The sequence below is a fragment of the Salmo salar genome, chromosome 12, assembly GCF_965601325.2.
Source record: "Salmo salar chromosome 12, fSalSal1, whole genome shotgun sequence".
NCBI lineage: Eukaryota > Metazoa > Chordata > Actinopteri > Salmoniformes > Salmonidae > Salmo > Salmo salar.
In genome coordinates, this window is record NC_138302.1 from 61,942,320 (window position 1) to 61,961,361 (window position 19,042).

Here is a 19,042-nt window from a genome sequence, read left to right on the forward strand (position 1 = left end):
GGTTGTTCTTCAGTATTACAAGAATGAAAGCGAAGATGAAGCCTTGGAGCAAGTTAAAAGCTTAAAAGCAGTTGTTACATTTTTAATGGGGAGCCTGAGTCGAGGAACAATATATATATATATATATATTTTTTTTTAATGACATCATACTGACATCATCTGTCTTGCACAAGTATCACAATATCAAGAGCTCTAGAATCATTCTAGTTGGCGCCAGTCTACCCACCCACAGATATTTGAATACATTCACACCATATACTCTTACTCTGAGACTACAGTTAAAGAGAGCCCACTCTAGTGTTGGGTGACTCGTTTCAGGTGACTCGGCTCCTGTTTGGTTTGTGTCATGGAGTCCGGGGAGAGACTGGGGCTGTCCACGGCAGCTGTGGTGGCCATCGCCTGCAATGCAATGGTGGCCATCCTCCTCCTCATCCTCTTCCTCATCATCTACAGGGCCTGCAAGGTGCCCTCCAGCCAGGAGAGGGTGCCAGTGCTGGCTGTTCCCGCTGGGCAGCCGCAACAGAGCAGCGAACACAAGTACTTGCTGACCTCCTGACTGGCAGCCAGAGAGAGTGAGCACCACAGCGTGTTTTAAATGCTCAGGGAGGTACTGTATAGTAGAGGAATAGACTGATCCCCTGTATAGTAGACCGAATAGAGTGATCTCTACTAGCCAACTGGCTAGTAGAGGAATGGGCGCCAGACAAATTGGCTCTAACTGCATGTCAACTGTCAAGCAGACAACACCCACTGGCCCTCTTAAAAATCAAAGTATAACGGTTCCTCTTAACTTCAGCAGCTGAATGAGTGAAACAACCTGTAACAGCTAAAAATGTGTCTCAGAGACAAGTTGGCATCAATAACTCAACTTTCTAGTCTGTTTTGATCTTCTTGGTCCTTGATAGTACTGACATGCATAACGGAATGCTGGCATGAATGTGTTATACACACACTCACACACAACCTAGTGAGGTCAAAGACACATGGTTTAACACAAGGTTAATTCATGTGGAGTCAAAGAGGCTAGAACCTTGAGTGTCTGAGGACTGGACCAGACTTCTCCGAAGGACTGGACTTCTCCAAAGCTTCTAAATGCTTCTCATTTCAGACATTTTCTTGCGAAGAAAAACAAGCCTGTGTGTATTGAAGGTAACAGCAGGCTGTGTGGAGTGTGTGTCATGGTCACTCATACATAGCAGTGGTCTGTGAGAAGCATACTAAGTGTTATGTAAGGAGCTGAGAGGCTTTGTTCACTTTGTCCTCTTAAAATGTGGTCCTCTCAGTACTAACCTCCTTTGGTACAGTGTCAATGACAGCCCACACATTGTTGTAGGACAGTACTCCTACAACTCCTAGTATGTGACTTGTTCTGACGAGGACATAGCATCTCTTCCCCTTCACAACAAAAATAACAAGACGTGCCAGACATTGGAATGATAAATATTTTTTATGAATATTTCCAAACAAACTGAGCTACTCTGTTTTCCCAAAAAATATAACCCAAAGCTTGAGTGGTTTTGCTGCATCAGGTAAAGGAGACTTTGCTGGTTGCACACTGACTACCTATTTGTTTAGTATAGTGCACAGCGCAAGAGTGAGAAAAACAGTAGGCTAGATTGCACAGATTCAATAGACAGCACTGTACTTCAACATGGGAAGGAATGGTGGCTTTTGTATGCAGCTTTAGAAGACAGAAGACAGTAGTAATAAGGCATGAATGGTGGTGGGTTTATAACTGGAGTGCAGTAGTAAAAACAGTGGGCGACTACAGTCCTGCATGGTGCGGTCATAGTTTCTAAGCATTGCTGTTCTCTGGCTCCCGCAGTAAACTCAGCAGCTTCTCCATCTTGGCAATCTCCACCTCAGGCCCCTTGGGTAGCTCCTGACCCTTCTTCTCCTGGTGAGAGACACAGTAGCACACATGTCAAATACTGGAGGGGAAACAACTTGACCTTAATGAAGAAAAACATACACTGAAAACAAGCTGGGAAGGAAGGGATGGTAAACAAAGACAAGATAAAAGACCTGGAGAAATGCAATCCAATAAAAGCCTTTCTTTCCGGAGACTAAGAAATTAGAAAAAGGCAGACTTGCAGAGCGTGCAACTTCCAATATGGAATGTGTTATTGGCAGTTAAAACTTATCCATTGTTGACTTCAATCGTGGCCAACAAGAGGTAAAGGAAGCGGTCCAACATGGTGTCCGGTGGTAATGTGGCCACCTGGCACTTCTCCCATGCTGTTCTGGAGGTTCATCATTTCTCCCTGGGAGGACATCAAGTACCTCCTCCTTATCTGAGATCATCACTATGGTTACCGACCTTGCTGATGGAACACTGTGTATCCTGGGGTGGGACTTTAATTGAATTAGCATCCTTTAGATTATTTACTCGAGAGCGCTGGTTATTTTCAGCAGTCCTTGCCCAACCTTGTTAACTGGTAAGGACTAAGGAAGGGTATGATTCAATCCAACATGCATTGTGGTACATGTCATGCAGAGAGTGCTTTAACACTCTTGAAAAAACACTAATGCTGTTTCTAGAAGTTCCAAGGTAGAAGTGCGAGGACAGGTGGGCAGACCGGACATAGTATCTTAATTGGTGCATTTATTAAAATATTCCCCTATCTGTTTAAATATGCCCCCCTCTCTCTGTTTAAGGCATTTCATCATATCTGATAGCTACGGGAGAGAGAGAGAGAAAGCTGAATGGGCAGAGATGATAAGTAGTGGAGTGAGATCCATCTTTCTTCACCCAGCCCATTCCTGTTCCTGCTGCCTGCTCCACCCCTCATACAACATCACTACAGTATACTATATTATAGGGATCCTCAAAGCACACAGGGCTGGGCTGCAGAGTGTTACAGCACAGGGACCGTCACACACACACACACACACACACAGCAGTTTAACATGGTGGTCTAATATTGAATTTATGGAAATTCAGTGACAGAGCGCAGCAATATTCACAGACTACAAAAATATATTTAGCAAAAATGCTACAGATGACTTGATGCTGTAGTGGATGTCTTGATTTAGGCAGTGGTACAGTGAGTAGATAGCTGACTGGCCTTGAAAAAAATACATCTCATTCATAACCTTGTTTACAAAGTTTTTACCGAGGGGGGGCTTATCTTGTCGGCATGCATGGGACAGAGATCTTCAAATCATGGCACTTGTCCTACCTATTTCAATAGGATTTCTCTCAATGCCGAGAGGTTATGCATATAGATGAGACCCCAGTGCTGCATTGCAGACTAATATAACGCATAGGCTCCTAAATCAGGGGCTTGCTTAGGAGGGTGCAACGTTACAGGACATGCAGATAGATATACTGTAGAACAGTGGTTCTCGGGACCCAAATTTAACCAGGTTGTCTCAGTCGCAATCCAATATTCACATTGCTAATAATGTTTTGCCAAAATGCAAGCTGGAAAACTATTTTTGATGCTATATTGATAGTAAACGTACAAATTATATGACAACAGTCCCACCTTTTTCATTGTCAATAATTACATTTTGCCTATATTTTTTATGAAGAATGTTAAGGTCACTCACTGGTTTGTGATCACAAAATCAACCAAATCTGCTAAATACTGCTGCTAATAATACTGTGATTGAAGAAAAATTGTTAAGATGTTAAATGAAATATAAATAAATATAGGTTCATTATCATGTCTACACATGTTCTACCTGGTTTTAGTCACAGTGGTGTAAAGTACTAAAGTAAAAAAACATTAATGTACTACAATAAATCGTTTTTTGGGGTATATGTAAAAATAAATAAAAATATGTACTTTACGATTTGTATTTTTGACAACTTCACTACATTCTTAAAGAAAATAATGTACTTATTACTCCATACATTTTCCCTGACACACAAAGTACTCATTACATTTTCAATGCTTAGCAGGACAGGAAAATGGTCCAATTCACGCATTTATCATCCCTACTGCCTCAGATTTTGCGGATTCACTAAACACAAATGCTTTGTTTGTAAATTATGTCTGAGTGTTGGAGTGTGCCCCTGGCTATCCATAAATAAATAAATAAAAACAAGAAAATTGTTCCATCTGGTTTTGTTAATATAAACTATTTGCAATGATTAATACTTTTAATTTTGATACTAAAGTATATTTTTGCAATTACATTTACTTTTGATACTTAAGTATATTTAAAACCAAATACTATAATGACTATTACCCAAGTAGTATTTTACTGGGTGACATTAACTTTTACTTGAAATCAGGATAAGGTAAGACCCAGATGCAGACCGTGTCGAAGTAACAATGTTTATTATAGCAACAGAGGCAAAGGTACAGGATGGCAGGCAGGCTCAGGGTCAGGACAGGCAAGGGTCAAAAACCAGGAGGGCGAGAAAAAAAGAGGCTGGGAAAAGACAGGAGCTGACAGGACAAACACTGGTAAGCTTGACAAACAAGACGAACTGGCAACAGACAAACAGAGAACACAGGTATAAATACACAGGGGATAATGGGGAAGATGGGTGACACCTGGAGGGGGATGGAGACAATCACAAAGACAGGTGAAACAGATCAGGGCGTGACACTTGAGTCATTTTCTATTAAGGTATCTTTACATTTATTCAAGAATGACAATTGGCTACTTTTTCCACCACTGTTTAGTCGTTTAAGTTCAGACTGGAGAACTTTTCATTTAAAAAAAATAATATACACATATATTTACAGTACCAGTCAAAAGTTTGGACATACCAACTCAATCAAGGTTTTTTCTTTATTTTGTAGAATAATAGTGAATACATAAAAACTATGAAATAATACATATGGAATCATGTAGTAACCAAAAAAGTGTTAAACAAATCAAAATATACAGTTGAAGTTGGAAGTTTACATACACTTAGGTTGGAGTCATTAAAACTTGTTTTTCAACCACCCCACAAATGTCTTGTTAACCTCTCTAGGGTATGTGGGACGAAATCGTTCCACCTACTCAACAGCCAGTGGAATCCCGTGGCGCGATATTCAAATACCTTAGAAATGCTATTACTTCAATTTCTCAAACATATGACTATTTTACACCATTTTAAAGACAAGACTCTCGTTAATCTAACCACACTGTCCGATTTCAAAAAGGCTTTACAACGAAAGCAAAACATTAGATTATGTCAGCAGAGTACCCAGCCAGAAATAATCAGACACCCATTTTTCAAGCTAGCATATAATGTCACAAAAACCAAAACCACAGCTAAATGCAGCACTAACCTTTGATGATCTTCATCAGATGACACTCCTAGGACATTATGTTATACAATACATGCATGTTTTGTTCAATCAAGTTCATATTTATATCAAAAACCAGCTTATTACATTAGCATGTGACGTTCAGAACTAGCATACCCACCGCAAACTTCCGGTGAATTTACTAAATTACTCTCGATAAACGTTCACAAAAAACATAACAATTATTTTAAGAATTATAGATACAGAACTCCTTTATGCAATCACTATGTCAGATTTTAAAATAGCTTTTCGGTGAAAGCACATTTTGCAATATTCTGAGTAGATAGCCCGGCCATCATGGCTAGCTATTTTGACACCCACCAAGTTTGGCACTCACCAAACTAAGATTTACTATAAGAAAAATTGGATTACCTTTGCTGTTCTTCGTCAGAATGCACTCCCAGGACTTCTACTTTACACCCAATGTTGTTTTGTTTCCAAATAATCCATAGTTATATCCAAATAGCGGCGTTTTGTTCTTGCGTTCAAGACACTATCCGAAGGGTGACGCGCCGGCGCATATCGTGACAAAGAAATTCAAAATATTCCATTACCGTACTTCGAAGCATGTCAAACGCTGTTTAAAATCAATTTTTATGCGATTTTTCTCGTAAAATAGCGATAATATTCCGACCGGGAGACGTTGTTTTCGTTCAAAGACTGAAAATGTAAAATTGACTCTTCACGTGCACGCGCGCACCCGTGTCATTGTTCTCAGATCGACCACTATCCAAATGCGCTACTGTTTTTCGCCCAGGGACTGCAGAGTCATCATTCCCCGTTCTGGCGCCTTCTGAGAGCCTATGGGAGCCATAGAAAATGTCACGTTACAGCAGAGATCCTCTGTTTTCGATAAAGAGGCTATAGAAGGCCAAGAAATGGTCAGAGAGGGCACTTCCTGTATAGAATCTTCTCAGGTTTTGGCCTGCCATTTAGTTCTGTTATACTCACAGACACCATTCAAACAGTTTTAGAAACTTTAGGGTGTTTTCTATCCAAATCAAACAATTATATGCATATTCTAGTTTCTGGGCAGGAGTAATAACCAGATTAAATCGGGTACGTTTTTTATCCGGCCGTGAAAATACTGCCCCCTATCCTAAACAGGTTAAATAGCCCTTTCACAACCTGGAGGTATGTTTTGGGTCATTGTCCTGTTGAAAAACAAATGATAGTCCCACTAAGCGCAAACCAGATGGGATGGCGTATTGCTGCAGAATGCTGTGGTAGCCATGCTGGTTAAGTGTACCTTGAATTTTAAATAAATCACTGACAGTGTCACCAGCAAAGCACCCCCACACCATCACACCTCCTCCTCCATGCTTCACGGTGGGAACCACACATGCGGAGGTCATCTGTTCACCTACTCTGCGTCTCACAAAGACACGGCGGTTGGAACCAAAAATCTTATTAGACCAAAGGTCAGATTTCCAGTGGTCTAATGTCCATTGCTCGTGTTTCTTGGCCCAAGCAAGTCTATTCTTCTTATTGGTGTCCTTTAGTAGTGGTTTCTTGCAGAAATTCGACCACGAAGGCCTGATTCACAGTCTCTTCTGAACAGTTGATGTTGAGATGTCTGCTACTTGAACTCTGTGAAGCATTTATTTGGGCTGAAATTTCTGAGGTGCAGATAACTCTAATGAACTTATCCTCTGCAGCAGAGGTAACTCTGGGTCTTCCTTTCCTGTGGCGGTCCTCATGGGAGCCAGTTTCATCATAGCGCTTGATGGTTTTTGCAACTGCACTTGAAGAAACTTTCAGATTGACTGACCTTCACGTCTTAAAGTAATGATGGACTTTCATTTCTCTTTGCTTATTTGAGCTGTTCTTGCCATAATATGGACTTGGTCTTTTAACAAATAGGGCTATCTTCTGTATACCACCCCTACCTAGTCACAACACAACTGATTGGCTCAAACGCATTAAGAAGGAAAGAAATTACACAAATTAAGTTTTAACAAGGCAGACCTGTTAATTGAAATGCATTCCTGGTGACTACCTCATGAAGCTGGTTGAGAGAATGCCAAGAGTCTGCAAAGCTGTCATCAAGGCAAAGGTGCCTACTTTGAAGAATCTCAAATATAAAATGTATTTTGATTTGTTTAACCTATCTAGGCGGTGTGGGACGGTAGCGTCCCACCTGGCCAACATCCAGTGAAATTGCAGAGCGCCAAATTCAAAAACAGAAATACTCATTATAAAAATTCATAAAACATACAAGTGTTATACATCGGTTTAAAGATTAACTTCTTGGTGATCCAACCACGGTGTCAGATTTCAAAAAGGCTTTACGGTGAAAGCATACCATGCGATTATCTAAGAACAGCGCCCAGCAGACAAATCATTATAAACAGTTACCAGCCAAGTAGAGGAGTTACACAAGTCAGAAATAGCGATAAACTTAACCCTTTCACACGTACCATCACACGGGGTGTGATCGTTCTACAGTGGTCCCTGAAGCGTACGATCACACCCCGTGTGATTAGAACACTCATTTAGAACGCTCATTTAGAACGGCCAGTTTCGAATGACACAACAATCAGCATTTGAGCTGGCCACACTTTTTTCAGAAACTATTTACACAAACAGTCCTTACGTAAACTATACCATGAATTAGCTAATAGCAATGACTATGTATAATTAATCACATCACGAGTGAGCTCACCATTGATCGAAATAATTTGGTAAAACACTTTCTAGAAATTTAAAGTAATCCGTCGATTAGTTTCAGCGCGCAGCTGGCCACACTTTTTTCAGAAACTATTTACACAAACAGTCCTTACAAAGTTATGTCCAGAATGTGAGCAGTTTATTTTTGGATACAATGTTCAGATATTCACAGAAGTATCTATAGCATAACACAATCATCCTAACTGGAAAAATGTAAGCTACATTTGTCCTAGCGCTAACTGAGGAAAGATTGACGCAACACAAGCGGTCATATTTTCTAACTCTCGGCTGACGTAAACTATACCATAAATTAGCTAATAGCAATTACTATGTATAATTAATCACATCACGAGTGAGCTCACCATTGATCGAAATAATTAGGTAAAACACTTTCTAGAAATTGAAAGTAATCCGTTGATTAGTTTCAGCGCGCAGCCATGCTTTTTTTCCTCACAGAAACCAAAGATAATAAGAGAAGACAAGATGAGTTTGGTCTGTTTACAGTATGCATGTTGAAGGGGTGTGTCATCTACTGTCGTTCACATCCCACCATTCATTTGCAGAAGTCCTCAAAAAATGAGTGAACTCTTACTCACCTCATTTTGTTATAACATCTTTGGTCAAACGGATGATTACGTGAAACCCAGAATGCATTGTATGTCAACAAACATGGCTCCATACACATAGCTGGAATTAGCTTAGCTCATCATAATCAGTACAACCTTCAAAACATTATTTTACACACATACTATGCGCCCATTACAATTTATACAAAAATCGGAATGCATGATTTATCACGGTAATTGAAAAACGTCAATAAAATACTAAATATATCAATAATACCACACAAAACATTTTCTGATAGTGATTTATTGATACAAATGGCGCGTGCAGGCGTACATTCCCACTCTGAGCCATTCACAGTTGTTGTTTATGTAACAATCACATCCTGGAATGGAGAGAACGTTCGAACATCACGTGCATAAAAAAACTCACGCTGGGGCGACCGTTAGAGATATTTGGAACTCACGCGTGAAAGGGTTAATCACTTACCTTTGATGATCTTCATATGGTTGCACTCACAAGACTCCCATTTACTCAATAAATGTTTGTTTTGTTCGATAAAGTCCCTCTTTATATCCAAAAACCTCCATTTTGTTTGCGCGTTTTGTTCAATAATCCACAGGCTCAAAGGCAGTCACAACAGGCAGACGAAAAATCAGAAAAGTATCAGTAAAGTTCGTAGAAACATGTCAAACAATGTTTATAATCAATCCTCAGGTTGTTTTTAGTCATAATAATCAATATAATTTGAACCAGACAAAAGCTTCGTCAATATAAAAGGAAAACAAGAAAGGCGCGCTCTCGGTCGTGCGCATGAAAATCCTCTGGGACCCTGCAGTGTCCACTCATTCAGAGTGGTCTTACTCCCTCATTTTTCAGAATACAAGCCTGAAACAATTTCTAAAGACTGTTGACATCTAGTGGAAGCCATAGGAAGTGCAATTTGAGTCCTAAGTCAATGGAATCTGTTTAGGCAGTCAATGGAAAACTACATACATAAAACAATCCCACTTCCTGGATGGATTTTACTCAGGTTTTCTCCTGCCATATCAGTTCTGTTATACTCACAGACATTATTTTAACAGTTTTGGAAACTTTAGAGTGTTTTCTATCCAAATCTACCAATTATATGCGTATCCTAGTTTCTGGGCCTGAGTAACAGGCAGTTTACTTTGGCACGCTTTCATCCGAAGGTGAAAATAGTGCCCCCTACCCTAGTGATGTTAACACTTTTTTGGTTACTACATGATTCCATGTGTTATTTCATAGTTTTCATGTCTTCACTATTATTATACAAAGTAGAAAATAGTACAAATAAATAAAAACCCTGGAATGAGTAGGTGTGTCCAAACTTTTCACTGGTACTGTATATATATATATTATTATTATTATTTTTTACTCGGACACATTCAAAACCTCCCTCGACCCAAATTTGTGTGTTCACCAGTTGAGAATCGCTGGAGTAGAAGTTACATGGATCTCGGTCATTGAGGATAGGCTAGGCTGTGTATTATGTCAGCTCTAGGCTATAGATTGCATGTTTATCTGCAACGTTGTGAAGGTGGTAACTGTGAATACACATTACAGGTTCATTGGTGTGCCAGTGGACAAAGGAAGAGATGGCTCTGCTGTGTCCTGGGGCAACAGATTGAGTTTTGGGCAGGCTTGTCTTTATTCACTGTCAGTGGCTTTGGACAGCCACGGGAGAAGGAGGGGAGAGGCTGGTTGTCACAATGCTCCTAAATAAACATCTGGAGTGTGCTGTACTGGGAATGGAGTTGGACACTCAAATGTTTGCCCTCAACTATATAACTTGGCTTAGAACTCGGGTTTCATCAACACCAACGATTCCCATTAATGATTAATTTAGTCACTGAGAAACATCAGAGTCCAACTGTTAAATGCTCTGACGTGTACTGGAACTACAGCCGCGGCTAACCCCCAAAATGAGTGTAATTAATATGCCGTGACTTGACGTCTGATGTCCGTGTTGTCCTTTATGTCAGAGACTCCTTCTCTTGGCCTGTGGTTACTGAGCGCACAGTGATTATAAACACCACACCTCATTAGCCACCACAATCAGAGGGTACAACGGGAGTGTGACTAATGAGATGGGAACAGCTGAAGGCTCCCGTGTCAAATTGGTTTTACTCCGTGAATTGCCCGGACCCTAACCCCCATGTTCCCCCATGGAGCCCTCAAGAGGGAACAAGAACTGAAACGGAGAATATGTATATTCTCACCACAGTACAACGTTCATTTAGAAACTGATTATCTAATTAAACAGATGAACAAACAAACAACTACTTCACGATGTGCAACCAAAGCTAATTGGACAGAGTGGGGGAGAGAGAGCAGTAGTCCCATGTTGAACCACACATACTATACACACGATTCAATCAACTGTTTACATTGTACAAAGGCCTATGTGTAAGCACTTAGCGTAAAGAGAGGAGGGGGAAGAAAGAGGTGTGTGTGTGTGTGTCGAGGCCTAGAGGAGAGAGTAGCAGAGACAACATGACAGTGTTATTTATTGCATTATGCGTTGGGTGTGGGCATTGCTGATGATGAATCATTTGATCTGTTCCCAGCTGTGTAGAACAACAACAGACCTGTATGAATAATGCAAAGGCCAGATACATATCTAAAGTGGGATACAGCCACAGGTGAATAATAAAGTTTCCCCACTCAAATGAAAGCACAGAATGTACAAGTAGTACACCAATGATGCTAGCAGAGTGTAGTCATTTTAAGCTACGAAGGAGATGAATCATCTTTGACCATTTCTGTCACGATAACCGCGCGCCCCCTGAAATGTGATTTGTCATTTACTATACCCTGCTCGTCTATCGGACTATTGTTGATGCCAGTTAGAAGCATTTGGCTTTGAAAGTCATTTTGCTGTCTCATTGTAACACTGAGATGCAAACAAGTGTGTTCCTTGAAGAAAGGCCATGCGTCAGCATGACATGAAATTATAAGTGACTGGAAAATACGTGGCCTTACTCAACTATCAAAAAATGAATACGGAGAGTATGAAAATGAACATGAGCACCTTAAAAGACCGAACGCTCTGCCCTCAAATGGATATCTGCCACAAACAATCCGATACTGTAATAAAACATCACTCAATCCATTTTCACTTGAGCCTCTAGAGGTGAAAATAAACAAATGCACAAAGGCCTTCAATCAATGGTGTTTTATGGAAGCTAGACACACCAATGATTATAAATGAGATTTTTCCTTTATGAGAAATGCATGTGAAAAGGGCCGGCTCACATAAATGTACAATTGAGTGATACTTTCAATAAGCTCCGCAACGGCTGGCAATGAACAATTTAGTCCCCGATCGATGGCCGGCCCAGTGAGATCACGTCATCAGGAAGTGAAGAAACGGCATCTTCTTGTTTCCAAGGAGGGAAAAAAACTCTCATCTCGCTTTGTTGAAATCAGTAAACACTGAACTACTGCTCATCATTAGAGCACTGCTTATCTAATCGTTTGTTAATCATCAGTAGCACTGTGAGCTAGCTTTTCTTTCTGAAAATGGGTCTAAAGATCTAAAGTATCCAAAATGGCACCCTATTCCCATATATACTGCACTACTTTTGGTCCAAAATACTAATATAGGCAATAGGGTGCCATGGCTTCCTGTTGACTCAACACATAAGAGTATCCTTGGTAAACTAGCGTTTGATTGTTAAACTAACTGTCCAGTGAAAATCTCACTTTTAAAAGTTAATATTCTGTTAACTAATACCCAAATAATGTTATTGACTCCCCTTATACCTGTATTTGTGGCCAAAGCATAAATTAGAGAAACAAAACACTTCAAAAACCTCAAACTTGTATCTCAATATCTCAAACAAACTGTTTTAAAAAAGCCTGCTATTTCCTCATGGAGGATGAGCTGGCCAATCAACGGTTTACTTAAATTAATGTTTTTAAATAATCGGTACACACCTACACCATTCTCTCGTTGGGGTACGCTCACACCATTCCAACAAAGAAAAGCTGCTTTTTTAACATACCAAATTACCTTGCTAAGAGTTGCTGACACAGCTCCAGCGCTGCTGGGCACTTTAGGCTCTTACCTTGGGCTTTTTGCGCAGGTTAGGCGAGAGCTTGAGGCTGGTGACATATCCTCGGTCGTCTCCCACGATGATGATGGGGTAGACGGGGTTAAACTCAATGTGAGTCAGCTTAGTCTTTTTCTTGGCCACCACCGGCTGCTGGCAGATGGCCTCATATTTGTTGATGCTAAGGTCAAAGGTATGAACCTGAGGAAAAAAAGCTAAAGATATATAGAAAGTTCGGGAGATTATCTCATGCAAATGCAAGGGGAGTCATTTGGTCAAACCTGAAAAGCAATACAATGTGGGATGGTGGAGAACAGAAATATGTTTGAACCTGCTGCCTTTTGGAATGAGTGTGAAAGCTGACTCATACTGTTTTTATAGAAAAATATATGAGATGTTCTCTAAATAAATCGAGTTGCGCATGTTGTTCCATCCTCATCTATTCCAGCTGGGAACCTCTGAGTGACAAACCCAGTCAGCAAGGCAAGAGAGAGAGATTCTCAATGGGGATGCAACTCGGACCATCTGGTGTTCGTACCAGTGTTTGCGCAACACTGAGAGAGTGTGTGTGTATGTGCGATATCTTGTTATTCAAATGACCCTAACAGGAAAAGCTTGCCTCTCCTGACATTTAGCGTCGCTGCAGATTGGTCCATTCCTCAGTAAATACATGTCAACCAACCACACACACACACACACACACACACACACACACACACACACACACACACACACACACACACACACACACACACACACACACACACACACACACACTAACAAGAAATACCACATCACAGTGTAGAGGGAGTATTTTGGTCATTAGCGGGAGTGAGGAAGCAAGCAGTCCACACAGCCAGCGGTGACATTCTAAAGAAGGGGTACCGTTGACCTCTAGGCTTGCTATCACTTATAATAGGGATTTTTATCTCAATGAGACAACTATGAATGACTGTAAAAATAATCCAAATGATACAAATTGTAGCAGTCATTAGACAAGTCGTACTGTATAGGACAAAAAACGAATGGTTGTATTTTGACAGTTTCAACCTTAACCAAGAATACTTCATATTCTGGTCTGACTGCATAGAAACTGATGTTGCTGTGGAACTGCTTGAGAAACTAAATCTAGGCTATGCCATACAAAGTTTTCTAGCAGCTAGGAACTGGATTAAATACAAAATAGGTAAATAAATGGTAATATCATACAATTGGGAAGTCTCTATTCTTCTATATAGTTGAATCTAGGGAATAATAATTGTGTTGTTATGACTGTTAGTGTATTTAATTTGGCATTGCTGAGAATAAGATAAAGGTATAGTGTTAATGGAAGGTATCTCTTTGGTTAGGTGAATATGGCCTTTTCCATTTCTACAGTAAATATTTATCCAGCAAATGTTGAGGTAACTGGATTTCAGTAATTATTTGCCATTATTGAGGCTACTGTTGTGTTTGTGTTGAGTATTTTCTGGATACATGTTTTGTGAATTAGCCCATATTTTTTATGTCGGCTATTGCATCCTTTTGACTGTCTTTATCAGTGAACCATATCGTTCCCTGACTGTGGCGGACTGGGGAGGCCCAAACCCCTGGAGTACAGGACTCCGTTTTCAGCCATATCAGACACCATGCACACCGCAGAGTTTTCTAATCTGTCTGTTTGCAGACAAAGTGACAGGACAGATGGTTCATAGCGCTTCATCACATTGTTCATCAGCACTAATTTCCTTAATTTCACATGACAGGCGAAATAGAAAGAGAGACAGAGAGAGAGAGAGAAAGACAGAAAGACAGAGAGCGAGAGAGCCAGAGACACAGAGAGAGAGACAGAAAGACAGAGAGACAGAGAGACAGAAAGACAGAGCGAGAGAGAGACAGGAGAATGTAATTAACTCTCAGGCAGGCCAGAGAGACGACAACCTCCACAGCTACTCCTGCATCAATGGACCGGCCAAGCCACTGAAGACCAATCACGTCAGTAGACCAACGACAACAGCTGGCTGGCGCGCTAACAACAGACACCGAGATAAACAGAACAAAATACTTGGAGAGTGCTGTAGTACAAATGACTCTGGGACGGACTCCATCAAACCTGCATTGGCAATGCTTATTGATTTCTTTCTTTTTGATGCAGACCATGTCTTCAGTAGGGGATACCCTTGTAATATTAAGTTGGTTGTTACCTCTTAGCCATATAAGAGTCATTGTGTTAAACATATTTTTCGGAAGAAATTAAGATAGACATTAATGTCCATTCACCGTTTCTTGCTCCTCAAAAAAGTTATTTAAGCTTTTGCTAGTTAACAACATTTTGACGACATTGGCCTTGATGGAGTTTCATAAAAACAACTTTTGAGTGAGAGGACATGCCTTGGTCTCTTTGCCTCTAATTGGTTACATACCTTGCCATCAGTGGTGACTGCAGCGAAGACAGTGGAGGAGTAAGGAGACCATGCCACATCTCCCACAGAGGCGTTCAGGTCAAAGGTGAACATTGGGGTCCTACAGAGACATGGACACTGAAGTATAAGGACTCCGTAATAGATACAAATACTAATACTATAAAGTCAAGATTACGTTATTTACCTTAAAGATTGCAGAAAACAAGACATCATAGACACCTTCTCTAAACTTTTGTAAAGGCAGGTCACATTACTTGTTCATCATAAGTGCAAGTAAAAAGTTAGCGAGTAAAGAGTGAAAAAGACAAAGACATTACTCTTCCCAAGAGAGAAAAAGAAAGAGAGAGAGGGGGCTTGAAAATAAAAATCAATAGCACCTCTTCAGGCTACATAGACTCCATTGGGTCGAGCCGATGAGTAAATGCAACCTGCGCCCTCCTCTTATCCCACCAAAGATATCCTCTCCTTCCTGTCAGTGTATTATAATACATGTTATTTCCTCCTGTGAGGTCTTCAGGGTCTAGAGAGATGAGGCAGAGCGGGGAATGGAATCCAGGATGATAAGTTAGAAAGTGTGTGAACTGCAGTATCTTATATTCTATTCTTTCGAAAGAAAGAAAAGGAAGGAGACATGAACAGTGACTGTTATTGCTCCCAATGGTGAGAATGCTTTGTGAACTGTAGGAACAATACAATGGTTTGAAATGTTTGTCCTCAGTCTTTTGAGGTGCAGGCAGGCAGACAAGTAGCGCTAAAGGCATGCGGAAAATAGAACCTAGTCAATGCCATATCGGCAGATAGCCTAGTGGTTAGAGAGTTGGGCCACTAATCAAAAGGTTGCTGGATTGAATCCCTGAACTGACAAGGTAAAAAATCTGTCGTTCTGCCACTGAACAAGGCAGTTAACCCACTGTTCCCCGGTAGGCCGTTATTGTAAATAAAAATGTGTTCTTAAATGACTTGGTGAAATAAAATCAATCCAAAATATCTTTGGAGTGATTCTTCATTAAATGAGAACAAAACAGATTTGGTCACACTGATTCCAAAGTGGTATCAGGCAGTTAAAGAACACATTTACTCTAAATTGTTTCTGTTTACTAAGATACAAAGTAGGTTAGAAATCAAAGTTTATTGTTCGCATACACAGATTTGCAGGTGCAGCCAAATGCTTGTATTTTGTCAATCAAAAAGGTGGTGCAGCCAGTCCATAGACTAGAGAGATAGTTATTTCTATGTGGATAAACAGACAGATAGCACATGAAGCCACTGAAAGAAGCTAGGATGTCAAGAGAGTGCTGGGTAAGCTGAATGATATTATTAGTTTATCACCGGCTGCCAGGCTGAAGTCCTGATTTATGTAACCTGCAGAGAAATCTGTAACACTACTTCTGACATTTTGTGACTCAGGCTAGATCTGATCTGAGACGCATGACTCATCACTCACAGCCCATTCAGATAGATGGAGTTACAAGGGCTTGTATCAACAGGAAAAAGTAGTTCTGACCTAATCAATCCACATGATCTTATTCAAATGACCATTTAAGTGTGCAGAGGGACTACTGTTCAACTACTGCTGAACTAAATAAGGGGCTCCTTCACCATGCTCCCTAAACAACGTAGAATCAATTTCAGAAAAAGTATTTTGTTGTTGTCAAACCCCTTTCAACTTGATTGAAGATGTGATATCATTGGTGGGTTCAATGGCAGGTCGGAGTTAGGTGCTAAACTAATGATCATGTAGTACATACAAGTATTATAACACCAACAGTCTGCCCTAACACAAAAGACCAAAGCCGGCATAGTCGATATCTCAGTGGTAATGATCAACATAATGAACAGTCTTGATAACACTGAGGTCAGTTGAGAACCAGTTGAAAATCACTGAACATGCCTGTGTTTCCATGTGTTCAAGCCCTCTGCTGGTAGTTCTGTTTATAGCCAAAATCAAATCAAATTTTATTGGTCACATACACGTGTTTAGCAGATGTTATCGCGGGTGTAATGCTTGTGGTATAGAGAAGTGCTAGCCATAAACGTGGGCTTGGTGAGAAAGTCAAGCACAAAGTTTTCATGGAAAGTATGGACTTCATGGAAAGTGATTAGATAATTACAATTATTATTCAGTATGAAATTATATCTTATATAAATATCTAATTGGATTTGTCAAATAATCTGGCAGGCAAATTACATTGTTTCCAGAAAGGGGGTGAGAAAAGTGATGGATATGATTGAAAATCTTGGAATAGTTTTCACAATTTGTAGTATCAAATAATGTTTGGGTGAAAGTTGAAATAAGACCCAGGGTTCTATTTTAACAAACCTAACGCAATGTTCCATGACTAAACCCATACGGGAAGAAATATATATTTCACTATATGTATTTTGAAAGATAAATATCTACTAAGCTGTATGGAATTATTTTAAGAAGGTCATACCAAGGATCCTTTTGCTATTTGATTTAGAATTTTAAGACCCCTCGAAGTATAAAAAAAATACATAAAACAATTATTTTATGAAAAATGTTATTTGGCCTTACTGCTATTAGCCCATACAAACGCATTAAATAACAGATTCAATGCATGGAACAACAGAGAGTCCCCCCAAAAAAATCTAAAGGAAGTTTGTTCTGAAGTGTCTGTCCTATATATGAGGGATATAACAAAGATCAGGAAACAATATATAAATACAGTACCAGTCAAAGGTTTGGACACACCTACTCATTCAAAGGTTTTTCTTTATGTTTACAATTTTCTATATTGTAGAATAATAGTGAAGACATCAAAACTATGAAATAACACAAAGTAGCCACCCTTTGCCTTGATGGCAGCTTTGCACACTCTTGGCATTCTCTCAACCAGCTTCACCTGGAATGGTTTTCCAACAGTCTTGAAGGAGTTCCCACATATGCTGAGCACTTTTTGGCTGCTTTTCCTTCACTCTGCAGTCCAACTCATCCCAAACCATCTCAATTGGTGACTGTGGAGGCCAGGTCATCTGAAGCAGCACTCCATCACTCTCCTTGGTCAAATAGCCCTTACCCAACCTGGAGGTGTGTTTTGGGTCACTGTCCTGTTGAAAAACAAATGATAGTCTCACTAAGCACAAACCAGACAGGATGGCGTATCGCTGCAGAATGCTGTGATAGCCATGCTGGTTAAGTGTGCCTCTAAATAAATCACTGACAGTGTCACCAGCAAAGCAACCCCACACCATCACACCTTCTCCGCCATGCTTCACGGAGGAAACCACACATGCGGAGATCATCTGTTCACCTACACTGCGTCTCACAAAGACACGGCGGTTGGAACCAAAAATCAAACATTTGGACCAAAGGACAAATGTCCACCGGTCTAATGTCCATTGCTCGTGTTTCTTGGCCCAAGCAAGTCTCTTCTTCTTATCGGTGTCCTTTAGTAGTGGTTTCTTTGCAGCAATTCGACCATGAAGGCCTGATTCACGCAATCTCCTCTGAACAGTTGATGTTGAGATGTGCCTGTTACTTGAACTCTGTGAAGAACTTATTTGGGCTGCAATTTCTGAGGTGCGGTTAACTCTAATGAACTTATCCTCTGCAGCAGAGATAATAATGGGTCTTCCTTTCCTGTGGCAGTCCTCATGAGAGCCAGTTTCATCATAGTGCTTGATGGTTTTTGCGTCTGCACTTGAAGAAACTTTCATTTCATTCATTTTCCAGATTGACTGACCTTCATGCCTTACAGAAATGATGGACTGTCGTTTCTCTTTGCTTATTTGAGCTGTTCTTGCCATAATATGGACTTGTTTTTTTTATACCAAATAGTGCTATTCCACCCCTACCTTGTCACAACACAACTGATTGGCTCATGGCGCCGGAGAAGATGGCTGATGTTTTACGTGCTCTTAACCAACTGTGTTTTTTGTAAATTTCTTTGCGTTGTTTGTAACTTATTTGTTCACTTATTCTGTACATAATGTTGCTGCTACCGTCTCTTACGACCGAAAATAACTTCTGGACATCAGAACAGTGATTACTCGCCACAAACGGGCAGAAGCATTTTTTTCCTTTAACGAGTCCAACGAGCCCAAAGTG

At 40.3% G+C, this 19,042-nt stretch overlaps 1 protein-coding gene across 1 annotated transcript in view; it reads right to left on the bottom strand.

Moving 5' to 3' along the window:
• Window positions 1–1,428: 1,428 nt before the first annotated feature.
• dnai1.2 (dynein, axonemal, intermediate chain 1, paralog 2) overlaps window positions 1,429–19,042 on the bottom strand; it is a 35,761-nt gene continuing 18,147 nt past the window's right edge. Inside the window, exons 18-20 of the mRNA XM_014132446.3 lie at window positions 14,974–15,073; window positions 12,587–12,772; window positions 1,429–1,897 (exon numbers count right to left, since the gene is read on the bottom strand). Coding sequence (XP_013987921.2) covers window positions 1,796–1,897; window positions 12,587–12,772; window positions 14,974–15,073 — 388 coding nt within the window. The 3' untranslated portion in view covers window positions 1,429–1,795. The remainder of the gene's footprint in view (window positions 1,898–12,586; window positions 12,773–14,973; window positions 15,074–19,042) is intronic.